The sequence below is a fragment of the Pocillopora verrucosa genome, chromosome 13 (genome assembly GCF_036669915.1).
Source record: "Pocillopora verrucosa isolate sample1 chromosome 13, ASM3666991v2, whole genome shotgun sequence".
NCBI classification, from domain to species: Eukaryota; Metazoa; Cnidaria; class Anthozoa; order Scleractinia; family Pocilloporidae; genus Pocillopora; species Pocillopora verrucosa.
This window is the reverse complement of record NC_089324.1, coordinates 3,503,515-3,521,373: the sequence shown is the minus strand read 5'-3', so window position 1 is coordinate 3,521,373 and position 17,859 is coordinate 3,503,515. Positions and strand designations below refer to the sequence as shown.

The 17,859-nt window shown below is 39.4% G+C and overlaps 2 protein-coding genes across 4 annotated transcripts; one reads left to right on the top strand and one right to left on the bottom strand.

The window, feature by feature from the left end:
• Nucleotides 1–243: 243 nt before the first annotated feature.
• LOC131768404 (uncharacterized) lies at nucleotides 244–1,518 on the bottom strand. Its single transcript, XM_059084140.2, has one exon. The coding sequence runs from the start codon at nucleotides 1,295–1,297 to the stop codon at nucleotides 659–661; it is 639 nt and encodes a 212-aa protein (XP_058940123.2). The 5' UTR covers nucleotides 1,298–1,518; the 3' UTR covers nucleotides 244–658.
• Nucleotides 1,519–1,675: 157 nt separating this feature from the next.
• LOC131768406 (ATP-binding cassette sub-family C member 4) lies at nucleotides 1,676–15,581 on the top strand. Of its 3 annotated transcripts, XM_066160515.1 has the most exons (8): nucleotides 1,676–1,930; nucleotides 3,609–3,871; nucleotides 7,693–8,265; nucleotides 8,866–9,248; nucleotides 9,577–10,901; nucleotides 11,042–11,612; nucleotides 12,202–12,338; nucleotides 12,693–15,581. In XM_066160515.1, exons 3-8 carry the CDS (start codon nucleotides 7,723–7,725, stop codon nucleotides 13,547–13,549), a joined length of 3,816 nt encoding a protein of 1,271 aa, XP_066016612.1. In that variant the 5' UTR covers nucleotides 1,676–1,930; nucleotides 3,609–3,871; nucleotides 7,693–7,722; the 3' UTR covers nucleotides 13,550–15,581. The 3 variants fall into 3 exon arrangements, with proteins under 3 accessions (XP_066016612.1, XP_058940125.2, XP_066016613.1); XM_059084142.2 differs by lacking the exons at nucleotides 1,676–1,930; nucleotides 3,609–3,871 and adding an exon at nucleotides 5,444–5,587; XM_066160516.1 differs by lacking the exons at nucleotides 1,676–1,930; nucleotides 3,609–3,871 and adding an exon at nucleotides 5,453–5,583.
• Nucleotides 15,582–17,859: the final 2,278 nt, after the last annotated feature.

Sequence of the window (17,859 nt, the reverse complement as noted above, 5' to 3'; positions counted from 1 at the left end):
TTGTATTGTTTCACTCAGTGATGTTGTGGTTTCCACTCCCAAATGAAAATAATGTACTTTGTACTTTATCTAGTCTCTGCTGCTCTGTTGATTTTTTTTATCTGAAGAGCTCTTTCAGTTTCAGTTTCTACTTATCTGGTATTGCTCTATTGATTTCTGAAAAATTATATGAAAGCTGTCTTGTTGAATTGTTTGAGTTGCAGTTTCGTGAGCTCTGTCTGTGATGAAATAAACCAAGAAATGTCGAATTATTATATAACATTTATTTCTTTGTTGAACAATTTTCGCGATTCATACTAAGTATGTATACACAATATCAAAAGCATGATATTAGCCACGCAATAGCATAAGGTAATATGTATATATACATTTTTGTATGTGTGTGAACGAAGCAAAATTGCGACCTTAACAAAAATAATTATATTTTCAAACTGTACAAGAAATTCACGCGGTATTTTAACATCGACTGCTAGATGATAATTAAATAGAGTTATAATATTTACAAAGAACATAAAAAATAGATGACAAAGGGAACAATTATATTTATCGCGTGAAACCATCGTGAGTAACCTTTATCAAACTGTCAATGTGTTGAGATTAATGAGCTTTGGTTTGCGAGCTTTTGTTCTCTCATGTCTGTAAATTTGAATATTTTCCTCTACAATCCCGTGTTGAAAGAGACCGTTTCCTCTGAGTTCTGTGAACTGTTTTCCTTAACAGTTACAACCGGCCATTTCATAACAAGAGCTTCCTCGTAAGTTGGCGGCGGTGTAACAGGTCCATCAATTTCTTCCGTCCAAAATCCCGCATTTGCTGAATTATACGCACCTTGTTCGTCTATATTATCCGTATTTGCTACAAATTCAGTCAAATTGTAACTCATCGCCGAATCTTCGGCATCAAACGCTTGCCGATGAGGAATGTGATTATAAGCTAGCACAGGAGCTGGCGATTTCTCTAAATCTGCTTCGGGTATCTGCGAAACCACAACTTGAGGAGTAAGACTGTTACTAGGTGTTCCTTTACAGCACAGTGACAAAGCAATTGAGAGAATTCCTAATAGGAAAGAAGCGGTAGCTAGAATCCTCAACACTTTTACCATAGCTTTATCGTCTGATTCCATCTCACAGCCATCACAGTCTCCAAATAAAATGTACGTGAGACTTGCAAGCACAAAACAGCCGCCAATGCATAGAAAACCGAGAACTATTGCCAAGATGTGAAGTCCTTTTAAGAATTTTGGCTTACGAAAAACCTGTAGAAGTCTCGATCGTCGACTCGGACTTGTCTCAGACATGACTTGAGGCTAATAGTTAACAGAACTGTATTGTCCTTGTGTTCTTTCCTTCTTGGAAAAATTTTATGGCCAAAATTTGTTCGCATTGACGTTACGTGATCATAAACAAATTCTGAAGTGAACCGTTGTCGGAAGTGTCAGGTAATCCTGTCATTGACGTAAAACCCACTCATGCGCGTCCTCACGTAGAACTTGCGAAATACCTTGAGTACTCAATAAAGGCCCACAATTAACTCATACCGCAAATGATAAAACGAATTGCATATGTTAGAAAACATGGATGTAATAGCTTCGAGGAATTAACCGTTCTCTCAGACTGACTAACTTATTTTTTTTTTCCTAATTCCACTTACTGTGCTGTCAATCTCGAACTGATGTGAACAAAGTTGATCACTCATCTTGAACGAGCACGAGGTTGTTTATCTATGAGTTTAGTTTTAGTGGCTACATAATTGCACGTTTTAGAAGAAGATAGGATTAGACATTTACAGGAAACGGCTAAAAATGATATTACTGCTGTCGACTGTAAGCAGGTTTCACGCCCAACTATAATATTTGCAATGATTGGGAAATGGCAACTGTAATTTTTCTGCTTGGTTGAATGAAGGATTTTAGGGAAACCAAGAACAATACGTAAGTTTGTTTTTGCTGTTCGTCGTTGCTGAAAAAAGTCAAGCACCACTTACACTCATTACAAGCGAAAATTTGAGGAAAGGAACTCGTTAGAAATTTCCAGAAGAAACTGACTTTTACCGAAAATAGATTTCCTGCAGATAGTTTATCGGAATTTTGACTTATTCAGGAAAGACTAAATGATATCGGTATCCTTTGAAATATGGTCTAACCCAGCTGACTTACTTCGCTGTCTGAGGGCAATCTTCTCCAGCGTGAGCGAAGTTCTATGAAAGGGGAGGGAAGAACAAAACATATCATGACGGTGGATATGTTCATATTGAGGATACCATAAGGCTTCAGTACTTGAATTTTATCTCACTACATATTCTAAGATTTATTTCAAAATGTTTTTATTTCCTCAGAAAAGGATCACGTATGAGGTTAATTGCGGTTAAATTCGATTTTAACCAGCATCATATTTCGTGCTAAACCCGACTCGTGTCATTTAATTTGAAAAGATTAACTGTTTTCTTTTGAGACGATCACAAAAGGCTTATCAAACACAACGCTGACATCCTATTCCTGTTATTTTTGTTAACTTCCTGAGAGCGCAAGGTATTAAGGCTTTGTATATGGTACAATCATCGATTCAATTTTTTGTAATTAGTTTTATTAGTGCAATAGTTTAGTCAGACAAAGAACTGGTTCCGCAAAATACTTTTGATCACGAGTTCGATTAGGGAAATACTGCCACTAAGTAAGTCAAATCCTTTGATCAAAACTTGCACTAATACCATAATGAAATGCTGTCTAACTGCATACGTTAAAGAGAAAGTGGCAACAACAATAAAGATTTGAAAGAAGAGCCACGACATTAAAATGAAGTTTGAGAGCCCTTTGAAAGCTTATTTTCCTCATAGGTGGTAGGACCATGGGGGGGAGGGGGGAGGGGGGCGGGAGACAGAGGGGATAGAGGGGAGAGTCATTTAGAGCAGCGATGTAAAAAAATCCATGGAGGGTGCGCAGAAACTCTATAAACTGCGATCTCTCTCCTCCACCCCACCGGAAAATCTTAGCAGTACCCCTTGGGCTGTTTTTCTGTAAAAAATATTCAAATTCTTGTGAAAATTCATCTTTCAGTAAAACCGTTTGACAGGAAGAGATTCGGAGGCAATATTTATTTTTCAATGTATGGACTAAAATTAGAAAGATGCACGGTCACAGTGTCGCGAGAGACTAGCACCACCACGACGAAGCCTTCGTCCCGCCTTCGTTCGCGCTTATGAGACACTAGGCTCACGAGACTTGATACTTTAAAATCCTTCAACTCTAAAACACTCTTTCTAGATCCGTACAACAACCGACAACGAATTCAGTTTACTTCCGCATCAATGTTTTTGTAATTTCAGCCCAACTGCTTTGACTGTGCTCAAATAAACGGGTTTGATTTCCATTCAGCTTATGGATGTCAAGTCAGTGCATCCAACATTGCATGCAAAGGACTCGTCCAATAACACAGGAACGACGAGTAAGCTGCCTTGAAAGTGCAAAGTAAATCAGCTGATAACCGATCACAATTCTAAAACAGCAACCTTCCATAATGATTAAAAGTTATATCTTTGGCGGTTTTTGTACTTCTGGTCTTCAGCATCTTCCTAATCAATAGGAAATATTGTTTCAAATGTTTTCTTTTCAGTTTTTGCTCGACTGTCACTTGTTTATGTCATTCAGTCTGCGACCATACTTCAGTACTCCGTCAGAAAAGTGTCGCTGTCTGATGTGGAGAAATACATGAAGTCAGTTGAAAGAGTTATCACCCACACTAAGCTTGACTCTGAGCCTGGATACAAAGTGGAATGACGTACTTCCCCCGGAAAACTGGTCAGACGATGAAAGTATCACATTCAGAGATGTATCGTTAGAGACTGTGAAATAATTTTGGTTTTCAAAGATGGAGAGGTATTAGATTCTTCTTATTAAATAGCTCTAGTTTCAAAATCTGGGTAACAGGACTATGAACATCGCAGAAAAAAAGAAAATGTTAGCAAGGAATTGTTATTTCCTCGGTAGACTCTTCATTTAATTTTTAGTAGATGCACACTGTTCTATTTACTTTTCTAGAGACGTTGCTGGATCAAAGTTAGTAGAATAGATAATTAACTATGTTGGGGCCGACAAGCGGCCGAATGAACGAACTGATATTGATTAGGTCACGTGGCTCAATAGTACATGGTTTTTGTCTAAGAAGTAGTTTCGTGTCGGGGACTGCGATTTCTATGTTTGTTTGTTACAGTTTTTGTTACTTTTCTCACGTTTATCGCACAGAATGTGTAAGTGTGAGGTTTGCAATTTCCTTTTACCCCGATGTGTTGTCAATGTAGGTTTTCTTTGTTCAGTTTTTACCGTAGGCGTAGATCACAGGCGGCCCAAGCTCCAGCTGTGGGATGATCATCTTGCGAAATAGGAGTCATGGCGAAATTATGAGTCTATATGGGAATATTCAAGACCGCTCTTAAGAATTAAAAAAATGTCAAATTCTCAATAAAAATACCTCACCTTACTTCCACAGTTTATCACTTGCTATCTGACCGCTTACTATGTTGAATAGAGCCCATTTTAGCGAGTTACTATTTCTAAATTTACATAAGAGAAGCTTCTCTTTTTTATTCATAAGAGCGGTCGTAAATATTCCCACACAAACTCTTATAATTTCGCCATCACTTTTATTTCGCAAGATGATCATCTCACAGCTGGAGCTTGGGCGCCTGTGCGTAAATCAATTTGAGACAACACATGGTGGAAGGGTGGACATGTTTGTAATCTGAATGTTGTACACAATCACGAGTTGATCTGGATTAAAGCGTTGTGTCCTACAACTTCGCGTCAAAAAAGGTTTTCTGCGAATTGTCCCCATCAGACTATGCTGATGTGGATTGAAAACGCTAATAATGGCTATTTTTATCCCTGTTTGCTTTACGTACTGGGGTTTGATCATTATGAATTATTATTATCATAATTACATAATTATCATAATTACAGTAAAGTTCAAGTGCGCGATTTCGCTTAGTAATTAAAAGAGCGCGAATGGGGCATGAATATCGAATTTTCAGTTTCTCTTCATCAGATCTGTTTTTATAGCTTATATTGCTTGGCGCCACACAAGCAATCAAACGTTTGAACTATACACGCAAACTGAAAACAACCGGCAGTGGAAAAAATATATACACTTCATTTTCACTCACTTAAAACTGTCATGCAGTTGCTGACCATTTGGTCTGACGCAAGCTGTTTTAACCCTATATTTCATAATTTATTTTCTGAGGTTGTTCCAGATACCAACCTAGAGCAAGTGGAAATAAAGAAACCAACTCGAGTTAGGTCGTGTGTTGTTGCAGAAAAGTAAAATCGTCATATCAGACGAACGCACTGCGCATGTAGATCTAGACATGGAACAAACCATCTGGAAAGTAGTGCGTGATTAATAAATTAATTAATGCACAATAGTCCATTTTGCAGTCGTGTGCTTGGTTGCCAAGCCTTTGAACAGGAGTGAGGCTAAGGGTGACCTAATTATGATACAAATCTTGCTGGCCTGAACATCTATCATGCACAATCGTTTCGACGCAATTTGTTCAGCTGCAATTGCTTGTTGTCTGTCCTCAAGTTAAAATGTAGGTAGGTAAACTATATCTTTACGCGGCACTGATCAATATGGAGGCCCTTTTTGGACAAATATAAAATGCGCGTATTTCGAGGATACAGTTCAATATGTCTGATGAAGCTGAAGACATCTATAAAACTAAAGATGTTCAGTAAAACTGAGGCCCAGTTCAGACCAAGTGCTTTTGCCAAACCGGACTTATTGGAATTAGCTTCGACCTTGGCACGGTAGAGGCAGGACTCTAATTCAGACGAGCCGGAGTCGTTCAAAATTCGGGATTTGTTTTCGTGATTGCGTTTTTCACTAGGCCGATTAACTGGCTGAACATTCTTTATAGGCGTTTGTTTACAGACCAATATTTGCATCTGTTTTCACCAGAAAATTTGACCCAAAATTTAACCCGCTGACTCAGACAATTCAAATTACAAAAGCGCGCACATTTCAAAAATTGTGGGAGACGAAGCGTTCTTGATGACCTCTCTTGTGCTGATTTTCGGACCAATCTGGTCACCGATTAATGTTGAGCTGCTTTCACCTGTGCGCGCCTCGGAACTTGGCACGGGAGAAACATGCGGCATAAAATGCAGTGGCGATTAATTGGCTGTATTGGCTGAACCGGTTCTGTACGCCAGTGTCATGAAATAAGTGTGGTCCTCACCGATGCGTAGGGATGGTAAATCGGTAAAAACGGGAAGCATTATTGAAGTCGTCAGCCATTTTCCGAACTTTAATAAACCACGAGGCAAACTGAGCCACGACAAGAGCGTCTGGTAAGTAACATGGCAGGCGTCTGTCACTACGCGCGATGCGATCGGTTGCGGCATTTACCAGGACAAGTTATAGGTATGTAACGTGGTATTATAACTTGGCGTGAATTTCCGGTCATATAGTCTAGATAACAATCGCTTGTTTTCTCTGATGAAAACAGCGTGTATTCTTAACTCGCAAAACTCAAGACGAACTGTTTTCACTGAATTTCCGGACTTTTCCAACTTTATCTAGCCAAAATTGTCGTACTGAAAACGCAACCCGTAATTTCCCGTAAGAACGAAATACCGCTAAAATATATAAACATAACTTATGAATTTTATTAGCCATGGCAGAGGCATGTAAAATGCCGAATAAAACACGATGCATAAATTATGACTTTATGCAATTGCTGGTTTGCAGCTGACGTCATACATTTATGCAAATTAAGCGCCCGTAGTTACTCAGAATTTGTCACGCAAGATACGGCTTCATCGAATTGCTCTCACTGTGAACGTTGTCCTTACAGTGACATACTTTGTTTGGTGCTAGATTCTTATCTAACCTTTATCCTACTCATTTTACAAAAAGTCAAAACAGCCCACAAGACGCTTACATCCCCAAGTGTAACGTTGCGTAAACTTAGTACTGTACTGTGGGTCTCTAAATTCTTACTCAGGTAGCGTTATTTAAATTTAGGCAGCGACAATTTTTCTAACAGAATAAGGACAGCAATGAGGTCCTATAAAGAAAATTTTATTTACTGTAACAAATGGCTTTGTAATGTAATCGAAATAAGCTTTCAAGGGAGAGATAATAAAAATATTTGGAACAGATAACGTTGTTACGTGCAACGGGGACAAAAAATGGCCAATTGTAATTAAGCCAGGCGGATTTTCAACTCAATTATCACACAGAATCACTGGGTGCTTTACTATACCTGCCGCAGATTATCTTTTGGTCAAAAGTCACTCTTGACGATTGCTGAAAATTGAAACTAAAGGCCAACGCAGTTAGACGAAGCCGTATATTGCGTGACAAATATTGAGTAAGCGTTTTTCTCTTCACGGCGTGGTTTTACAAGGCAGGACGTTTGAATCGCTGTCGCGCCAGAGTCGTGTAACACGGCAGAGCTTGCCGATGAGGTTAAAACAGACGCCGTGCTTTTCTTGAACTTCATTTCTGAATCAACTTCGACACCGCAGTAGCACGACGTCTGATCTGGGCCTGAAAGACATTTAAAACGAAAGAACTTTCCGTTTTGCTGAAACATGTGTGATTCATCACACAATGTGCGATGTAAAGATGCATGTTCGATATATAAAGATGATGTCGCAAACCGGAAGTGACGTTAGACACTCCTATCTTTTAGGTGGTTGGATTTTGTGGTGATTAGATCCCAATGACACAGAGAAGTGGATACAGGAAAAACTCCAGAGTCGAAAATGAAGAAAAATCCCAAGAAGCCGGCTATCTGTCCGCTCTTCTCTATCAATGGATGAACAGTATCTTCAAGACAGGTGCTCAACGACCTTTATATCAGGAGGACTTTTTACCCTTGACGAAGGATGACTCGGCCTTCTTCTTGACCAACAAACTTCAGGCAATTTGGAACGAGGAGAGAGATAAAAGCAAGAAAAATGGAAAAAGACCTAAGCTTTGGAAATGCTTATTCAAGATGCTCTCCGTTGACGATCTCTTGGTTATTGTGTTCGGGCAAGGCTTATGTTCAACTTATCTTCTACTTTATCCATTGTTTCTTGGATATCTTGTTTCCAGTTTAATGTCACCTGAAACAGAAAAAAATCCTCTTTACTATATCTGCGCATTGGGTTTATGTTTCATTTCTTTGGTTGGAACTTTCGGTTTACATCATAAAGGTTACAGGTCTGAGCTGTTTGGGATCCGAATTAGCAGTGCCTTAAGAGGTTTGGTGTACCGTACGGTAAGTACACTCCGGCAAACATTCTGTTCAATTTCGTTTTCACTATGACAACTTAGGTTAGTCACTCGTATCACACACACTTACCAACAGAGTATTTACTAGCATACACTAGATTAAGAGGCTTAGATGAAAAAGGCAAATCCAGAGCTTGAAGAAATTCTAGAGCAAAGAAGGGAGAGAGTTATCTCTGTTGTTATTAAAATTTAGCAGAGTTGGCATGTAGCTGTGGTGATTGTTTGATCACAGATAATAAAGAGGGAAAGATGTGGTACGCTTTATCAGCTTTTTCTCCTGTCCAACAGTAATTTATATCATAGACTTTTCCCTGTTGTCAGTGACATTTTGGGTCAATTGGAAGTAGCACAAATGTATTCAAAATACCATATTTCGAAAGAAAAAACCTAATATTCGACAATATAAACTGAGCTTCAGTGCGTTGATGTGAAAAACATAAAATTTTTATAAACGCGGGGTATTCCAAAATTCATTGATACTAGGTGAAGGAAACTAAGTGACCTCATTTTCGCCAAAACCACTAGCTTAGCTTGCCAGAGTCATTTTCAGTTTATTAAAATGTTGGGTTTCTTTCTTTTCTTGCAGAGCCTTCTTCTAAACAAAGAAACACTTCAGAAATTTACGACAGGGCACGTCCTAGACCTGATATCTAATGATGTTAAAAGAATGGAGAATCAAACTTTCCCACATTTTTTTGGATTACCGTTCAACGTCCTCGAAATTGTGGTGGTAGTGCCTCTTCTTGGTTTCATGATTGGCTGGCAAGCCATCGTGGCAGCCATTTTCCTCCTCTTACTTGTTCCATATTTCGCTGAGTTATCCTATGCCAGCGCTGCAGTGCGTCTGCGTACAGCGGCTGTGTCCGATCGACGCATTTCGCTGATGAGTCAGGTGGTTGCAGGGATACGTGCCATAAAAACGCATGCGTGGGAGGATAAATTCCAAGAAAAAATTCGCGACATACGAAAGTAAGGGCAGAGCACTGAAAGAAAAAAAAAGCCTTTCCTTCGTTGAATCTCTTAAACTAAGTTAGTGGTTGTACTATCGAGATTTTCAGCTTATTTACGTGGTGACTGAATTAGAGTAACAAGGTATTGACATATAAGCCTTCTACATTTTCTTTTGGAAATGGGCTTCATTTTTTTTAAGGCGTCCTACGAAAATTTTGATCTCTGCGCCTTATATGTTACAGTGTGCATCAAAATTTGTACCGGGTACTAAGGGGTCCCAAAGCCCAGACATAAACTTTAAGCTCCTACTAACTTGGACTAACCATTATATAATTATTATTTTTAGGCGTGAGATTAGCGCCATTCATCTGAAGAATGCTCTTCAGTCAACTGTTGATGGCTTGCTGTTCAGTGTACAGGCTATGGCAACCTTGGTATCAGTCCTCACTATGATGCTGACTGGTCAGACCATCACACCTGTGAATGTTTTTGTGCTCCTTTCTTATGTCGGTATTCTCAGGCGAAGTACTTGCAATGAGATGGCTATTGGTTTCCTCTTAGCAAACGATGCCTATGTTTCTTTAGGCAGAATCGAAGACTTTCTTCTTTTAGACCAACTGCCTGGAAATTCCGAAGATGAACATGAAGAGGACAGATATGACCCCGAGATTAACTCTGTCAAACGAAAAGAGAATACGGACCTTGATTTCTCTGCTGTCGAATTAAAAGATATGGAAAGGCCATCACCACTTTTAGTATCAGACTTAACATACAAAGGAACTGATCGTGAACATAAATTCATTCTCCAGGACATCGAGTTCATCACACCGTCAAAAAGTTTAACAGTTATCACCGGGCCAGTGGGTAGTGGAAAGTCCACTCTTCTGTCAGTGATCGCCGGAGAAATCTCAGAAACAAGTGGAACGATAACCAATCGAGCAAAGATCGTCTATTTGCCACAGACCGCATGGATTTTTTCTGGAACTATACGAGAAAACATTTTATTTGGCCAGCCATACGTAGAAACCAAGTACGCCTGCGTACTCGAGGCCTGCGCTCTCAGGAAAGACATTCAGCACTTTCCTGACGGTGACCTAACAGTTGTAGGAGAACGTGGCGAGGTACTGAGTGGAGGGCAGCAGGCGAGAGTGAGTTTAGCTCGTGCAGTTTACGCTGACGGAGATCTTTATCTATTAGATGATCCGCTGAGTGCTGTTGACTCGAAAGTAGGACAACATATTTTTGACAAATGCATCAAAGAGCTGCTAAGGGACAAAACCCGTTTATTGACTTCTCATCATGAACAACACATGAAAGATGCCGATGAAGTGATTGTGATATACAAAGGGCGCTTGCTGGGAAAGGGACGTTTCAATGAGCTGCAAGAAAAAGGCATTATTAGTTCAACCATCAACCCGCTCCATAAAACATCCCTAAATGACAATAGTGACTTGAACGAGAGCCTTGGCTGGGATAGTGATTCAAGTTCGGTAAATACTGGAAAGCGTGGAAGAAGAGCACCTCTTTTCAATGAAGGAAAGTGTCTCCAAATGTCCAAAGAAGATCGTGCAGTTGGAGTGGTGACATTCAAGCTCTACTGGGACTACTTAAGAAGTGGACTACATCCCTTAGTTATTATTGTAGTGCTCTGTTTCTGTATTATCACGCAAGGTAAGTCGTGATGATATTGATCAACTACCAAAAACTTTGTTATTACGTGTTTGTTACCTCATGGTGATCGCAATGGCTTGGGTTCCATCTGTTAAAGGTAACTCATCCTCTAACATCCTTCTGTTTTGCATCTATTTTAGTTGTGATAGCTGCTCCTGATCTGTGGCTTCCTTTTCTCATAAAGCAAACCCCAGATGAGCAGAGAGATGAGACAAATCTGGCTATCTATGGAATGCTGGTGGCTGCATGCTTTATATTTGCTGTCGTTCGAGCATACGGATTCCTTATGGTGTGTCTGAGATGCGCTGATCGTCTTCACGACAAAATGGTTGTGGCAATTTTACAAGCTCCGGTTCTGTTCTTTGATTCAAATCCCGCCGGAAGAATCCTAAATCGCTTTTCTAATGACATAGGCTGTGCGGACGAACTGTTACCCAAAACATTTCTGTTGGCGGTGGAAATTCTCTTGCTGATGTGTGCTGCTGTACTCATACCAATTGCGTCAAATCCCTGGCTTCTGTTAGTTGCTATTCCGCTGACCGTGTTATTCGTGTACATTTCGAAGTATTACATGAAGAGTGCCAGAGAACTGAAACGTTTGGAGTCAATATGCCGCAGTCCAGTCTTTTCTCATTTCTCAGAGACAGTGAGAGGACTGAGCACAATTCGGACAAGAGGAAGACAGAGTGATTTTATTGATACATTTTACAGGTATTTGGTGACTGGGTTTTGTTGTAGGCAATGTTGCTTGTAGGAGGGTCAGTGAAGAGAGTGCTAGTTAAAAATTAGATTTAAATGCAAGAGGACGCCTTTGTGTTAAGGAAAGTTAAAGGAAAAAGGGAGATTAAAATTTTCTTTATTGGAGTCCTTGCCGAACATTCAGCTTTTTGCTCGGTCCTCTTTGCGAGCAAGCCTTGATATAAGAAAGAAGGATAGAGCTAACGTCTTCAGAACAGGATGCGTGATGTTTTTTCCTAAATCCCTCGTGGCTTGCTTTGTACCCAGTGTAAAACAAAAGCTTGAAAGCAGGCTATTTCTTCTCTTCCATTTACCCTGGCTTTAAATTTATCCCATTTATTATTATAATTAATTAATTATTAATTAATTATTATTATCCCATTTACCCATTTACTTGGACGTCTTCCTTTCTCATTTCTGTTTTCTGAATATGTATTTGAAAGCCAAGTACCACTGGGAACACCACTTCGATCTAAAGTTTGATTACCCGAATCACGTTCCAAATTGACTCAGGCCTGCAGCTGATCAGAACTGAGTGAAATATTCGTATTGTCCTCCGCAGATATCAAGATATTCATAACCAGTCATATATTTTGGTGAAGGCGAGCGGCAGATGGCTCGGTGTACGCCTTGATCTTATGGCTACCTGTTTGGTTGGTGCAGCCACTGTAGCAGGCGCGTTAACAGCTCAAAATGCCGGTAAGCTAAACAAATATTATTGCTTTCTACACGTAGTTCTCGATTAATCAACTTGAATTATGTTTTCCCTGGGATCAATTATTTCATATTTTCAACTTTAAATGCTTCTTTACTTCTTTTTCTTTACTTTCTTAACCTTTTAACGCCCAGTGATCAAGAAAGAATTTCTCTATACAAGATCAATACAATATCAAGCAGATAAGTGATGAGAATAGAGACAAATATCAATTAAGGAATTATTAGTTGATCCGATACCAAATTCTCTGAACCAACATTACAAGAATTGTATGGCAGACAGTAAGGAGAATTACTAATGAGATCTTGGGAGTTAAAGGGTTAATGTTTCCTTTATAGCTTTTGCTGGGCTTTCCTTTGTTTACGCCATTCAGTCGCTGACCTGGCTTCAATACTGTGTCAGAACAACCTCTGATGTGGAGAATTATATGACCTCAGTTGAAAGAATCATCACCTACACCAGGCTTGACTCTGAGCCTGGATACGAAGTGAAGCGACTCCCCCGGGAAGACTGGCCAAATGAAGGGAGTATCACATTTAGAGATGTATCATTGATTTACTATCCAGGGGGACCTCAAGTGCTAAAGAATATAAATTTAAGCATCAAAGGGGGAGAAAAAATCGGCGTTGCTGGCCGCACAGGTGCAGGAAAGTCATCGTTTGTAGCAGCTCTTTTGCGCATGCCTGATGCTGATGGAGAAATCATGATTGATAATGTCCCAATAAACGAGATGAACATCCAAGAGGCCCGGCGATGCATCTCTGTTCTTGGCCAAAATCCTGTCCTTTTCAGTGGATCGTTGAGAAGTAATCTGGATGTGTTGGAGCATTATCAAGACGCTGATCTTTTGCAAGCTCTAGAGGATGTGCAGCTGAAAGATTTTGTAGAAAATTTGAAAGGACAGTTGGAGCACGAGTTGATGGAAGATGGAGCAAATGTCAGTGTTGGGGAGCGGCAGTTGATTTGCTTGGCTCGTGTGTTGCTGCAGAAAAGCAGGATCGTCATATTAGACGAACCTACTGCCCATGTGGATCCAGAAACGGAACAAACCATCTGGAAAGTAGTGCGCGATAAACTGAAGGACTTCACTGTCATTACTATAGCACACCGTTTGAACACCATTAGAGACTGTGAAAAGATTTTGGTTTTCAAAGATGGAGAGGTTGATGGATTTGATAAATTTGAGTCGCTGTGAACCTAAAGGAAGGTATACATTGGACAAACTAGTACGAGTTTGAAAAACTTGATTAAAAATTAGTAAATGAAGGATTTCTTCGCAAGGAACTGTTTTCCTTATGATACAGCTCTTGATTTTATTTTTTCCTCGAGTGCAAATCATTAAAATCAATTTTCCACGACCGTTTTCTTAGGTGGATTAAAACCGCGAACGTTTGGCCACTTTTTTCACTGCGAGTATAACTTTTAGATGCTAGTATTTTTTTCATCGTTAATCATAACCATTACAATTTCCTCAAATGTTATTGGTGCATCAGCTGCTTCATTTTTCACTAATCACTCTTTACAGTTGTAATCAGACAGTTTGCTGTAATCGGACACCTGTAATCGGACAGTTGAAGTAGCCAATCATTCTACGTCCACTCAGCTAAATCCACCAATCGCAGAATTGATCACAATAACCATAGCAACAACCATCTATCCAAAGAAAAACAAGGCAATTTCCAAAATGGAGGAATATTTAACTAAAGACATTGTTCTTACTGGATATATTTGTTCTAGGTGTATTTGTCTTTTCGGAAATTGAAATGGTTACGATTAATTGGTAACAGGATTTCTTGTCGTCCAATTCTGTCGGAAATCATACTCGTGATAAACAAATCGGACTCCCTCTTCGCGGTCGTCCGATTTTGTAAATCACTCGTATGATTACAGACCGAATTGTGCTCCACTCGGTCATACTACCATTATAAACTACAGTAAATCAAGTTTTGGCTGAAGTTTGCGCTCTTGATTTTGTGGATGAGATGAAAATATCGTGGATGAGAAAAAAATATCGAGTGTTCGCTTTCACCTCTGTAGATCGGGTTTTTTTCTTTTCTTTTTTTTCAATTCAATTTGACGGAAGCAATGAACCGTTTCAACTACACACGCGAATTCGAAAGAAGCAGGGAAATAAGGATTCTATCGGAGCCATGACACGCTTCTCCCTGATCCACGTTATGGAAAGAGATTGTGTTTGACCGATGGACATCTTTAGTGGAGTCCAAGTAAAGCAATCGAGTAAAGAAAAGCTTTTTAGGGTGGATGAGAAACTCCATACCTTGACTACATTTTTTTTAAAATTTAATCTTGTACCCCATTCACACCAGCAAAACAAATTTAGTTAAAACGGGTTTTACCCAGTGAAAATGAGAAACAGAGAACTTAAAAACTGAATTTTCCATAGGTTTCAAGTAGTCACTAACTTGTATTTTAAGTGTGTTAAATTTAATGTCGACAAATATCGGTTTTAAGCAGCTTCCATGTAGAAAACAATTTCAAATCGAGTTTAACAAAAGAGCTTTAAAACATGTTTATGCTTTGATATGATTGAATATTAGCGTAAGTTTGCGCTCTTTTAGATAAAACGGCGTGTTTCTCTCGCACATTTCCGGTTCCATTTCAAATTTGAACTATTCCACGAATGAAACAAAGCTGTTGACCGGCAAAACTAAAATAAAATGCTGAAAATAATCGAAAAAAGACCAAACGCCAGAAATCACGCGATGTTGACTTTGAGGCGTGTCATGAGTAAATCAACAAGTATTCAAAGAGTTGCAAAGACATTTCCCGGCTGACAGAACGAATCTTTAAGAAAGATGTATTTTGTTCGTCTCTTCACGAACGTAGGACAAAAAAAAGCTGAGTTCCCTTAACTCTTTAACTCCCATGAGTGACCAAGACAGAATTTCTCCTTACAAGATCAATACAATATCAACCAGATAAGCGATGAGAATAAAGAAAAATATCAATTTGGGGATAATTAGTTGATCCAATACTAATTCTCTGATCTATCACTATAAGAATTGTATGGTTGACAGCAAGGACAATTAAGAAATTGATCTGGGAGTTAAAGGGTTAAGAAATTGAACGTCAGTCTTTCGGGTTCTGTGCTCCGATGCTCTCACTGAGCCACAGACTCTACAGTGAGCCAGACCATAATATCACAAAGCAGTATTATGTTGTAAAAATCGTTTTAAAGCCGTGCAAGGTTGTTTGACCTTTGTCCTTGTGGGAAACCTTGGTGTGTGATTGATTAAATGTTATGAAGCATAACTCTTTCAGTCCCGACTTCCTTCGCCTTAGGCAAATAATTATTTAAATAAAAACATTAAAGATTAGGGTATGTTATCAGAAGAGCAGTAAACACGTAAGGACCGAAGCTATCAGATAAATTTTGCAATATTTAACAACTTTTCACCGATGTGGAGCCTCACGGTTTAATAAATATCCAACACTAGCCACCGACACGCCGGGCCAAAGTATTCCATCAGTGCCGAGTGACAATTTTGGACTGAGTTAATTGCCTCTGAATAAGACTTCCGTTCAAATGCCGTACTATCTTACGAAATACGTCCCCTCAATCTTAAGACCACACAGCAAGATCCAAGGAATTACGTCGTGTTTAGTCGTTATGTTCTTACTTCGCTGTCATGTAGTCACGAATGATTATTACGACACTTGCAATGCTCACGCATGTAACGATCTTTGTTTGATTATTGTGACGAAGCACCACAAAAACTGGCTCGGTAACTCTATGCTGTATTTCCATTTAAAAGTGCTCGAAGTATAGTCTCGTTGATGAAATGAAAAATTACTTGCCAACTGAAAATCGCCGCAGAATATGAGTGACCCTCAGGGCTCGGCTATTTACGAAGATGCTACGGGAATCAACGGAAACGGAAAACTCTCGACCGAAGAACCTGAAAATTGTCAGCTACTGCAAGAATATAAAATTGGACACGACATCCCTTTGCTTCTAAGATCTTCGGAAAAAGTCGAACTATGGCCAAACGCAGATATCAATGAGGCCTCAAAGCCATTCATCGATCAAGCCGGAAAAAGATATCATCAAGGGTGGCTTGCACCTTACATCGAACGAGATTTGTCCACCACTCTCCGATCCTCGGAAAAAGTAGAATTATGGCTGAGGGCTCATTTTTCGAACTACCAAACAAGAGCTTGTTTTCACGAAAAAGACATACCCTCTGCAGAACAAAGTGAAAAGCCAAATACAGTGCAAAGTGTGATCACGAGTTTGGCTGCAGTAGAGATTTCATCCTGAGATACTAAAAAATGTAACAAGACGTCTGACTTTGGAAATTTTCAAAGTAGTTTGAACCCAAGGTTAAAAAAGACAAACTCACTTTTTGCTACACGATGTAATGCTACAAGTTGTTAATAACCAAAGGATAATAAACCTTTCCGTTGAATGTAAGTTCTTCTAGTTACACTAAACGATAGCAACAGAAAACCTCGCAGATTCGCGGATTTACATTTAACGTTACTATGGCCTAAATGCAGTTGTACACGTCGCATAGGGACGCGAAACAATGGTTTAAAATCATTTCAGTGTTCGATACAATTCGTTCGTGCAGCTATGTCAGCGATGCGCGCGCAAGTACCAGCAAAATGAATCCTTTCGGAAACAGCTAACTATATTTCGAAGTCATCCACTCGAACCTACCATTAACTTGAAGCAGTGACCTTTTTGAGACACGGATAGCCACAGGAAGATTAAATGAATTAATTCTGGCTCGCTTTAACGCCAGTGGATAAGCTGGAAGGTCTTTTTCTTAGCATTTCAAACCAAACTTTCCAGCTTCCGGCTGCCTTCCGCGACTCAACAACGTTTGTGCTCAAGTTCCGTATCAAAGCGAGAAAATCCTGTGAACACGGCCCAGGAAATGGCAAGCGAAAGTTCAACCAAACAAGACGAAGAAGCAACAACGAAAGAAGTGCCAGGGTCGATTGTCATATATACAGAAGAAGAAATAAATACCTTTAATCACTATATTAAACTTTCATTGCTTTCACTTGGACACTTCATGTCTTTCCGTTTTGCCACCAAAGAGGTAAAAGGTGTAAATTATTTTCCTTCTCGAGCAAATGATTTGGAAATTTGAAAAAAGATGTTAAAGAGAAACGGCTTGTGAATTCAGTGAAATACCACTTTTGTCCTTTAAGATAGTGTGAAGCTCGTTTGAAAAGTTTGAAAACAAATGTAAAAACAAGCATAAGGTCCAAATAAAGTTTTCGACGTCGTGCACGACTGACCTTGGCCTATTCGCTAACGCAATGACAGTTCTGACAGTTGACTTTAGAACGGCTTTCTAAGAAGCACTCAGGATAAAAACAAACAATTTTATTACTGTTTTCTTTTTTTCTTATTTTTATTCATTTACGCGATTCAAGAAAAATTCACTGGCTGACGAGTGAATTCCGCGTTAAATTTTACTTGAAAAACCGATATCGCACTCATCGCTTCGCGATTTGTGCGATATCGGT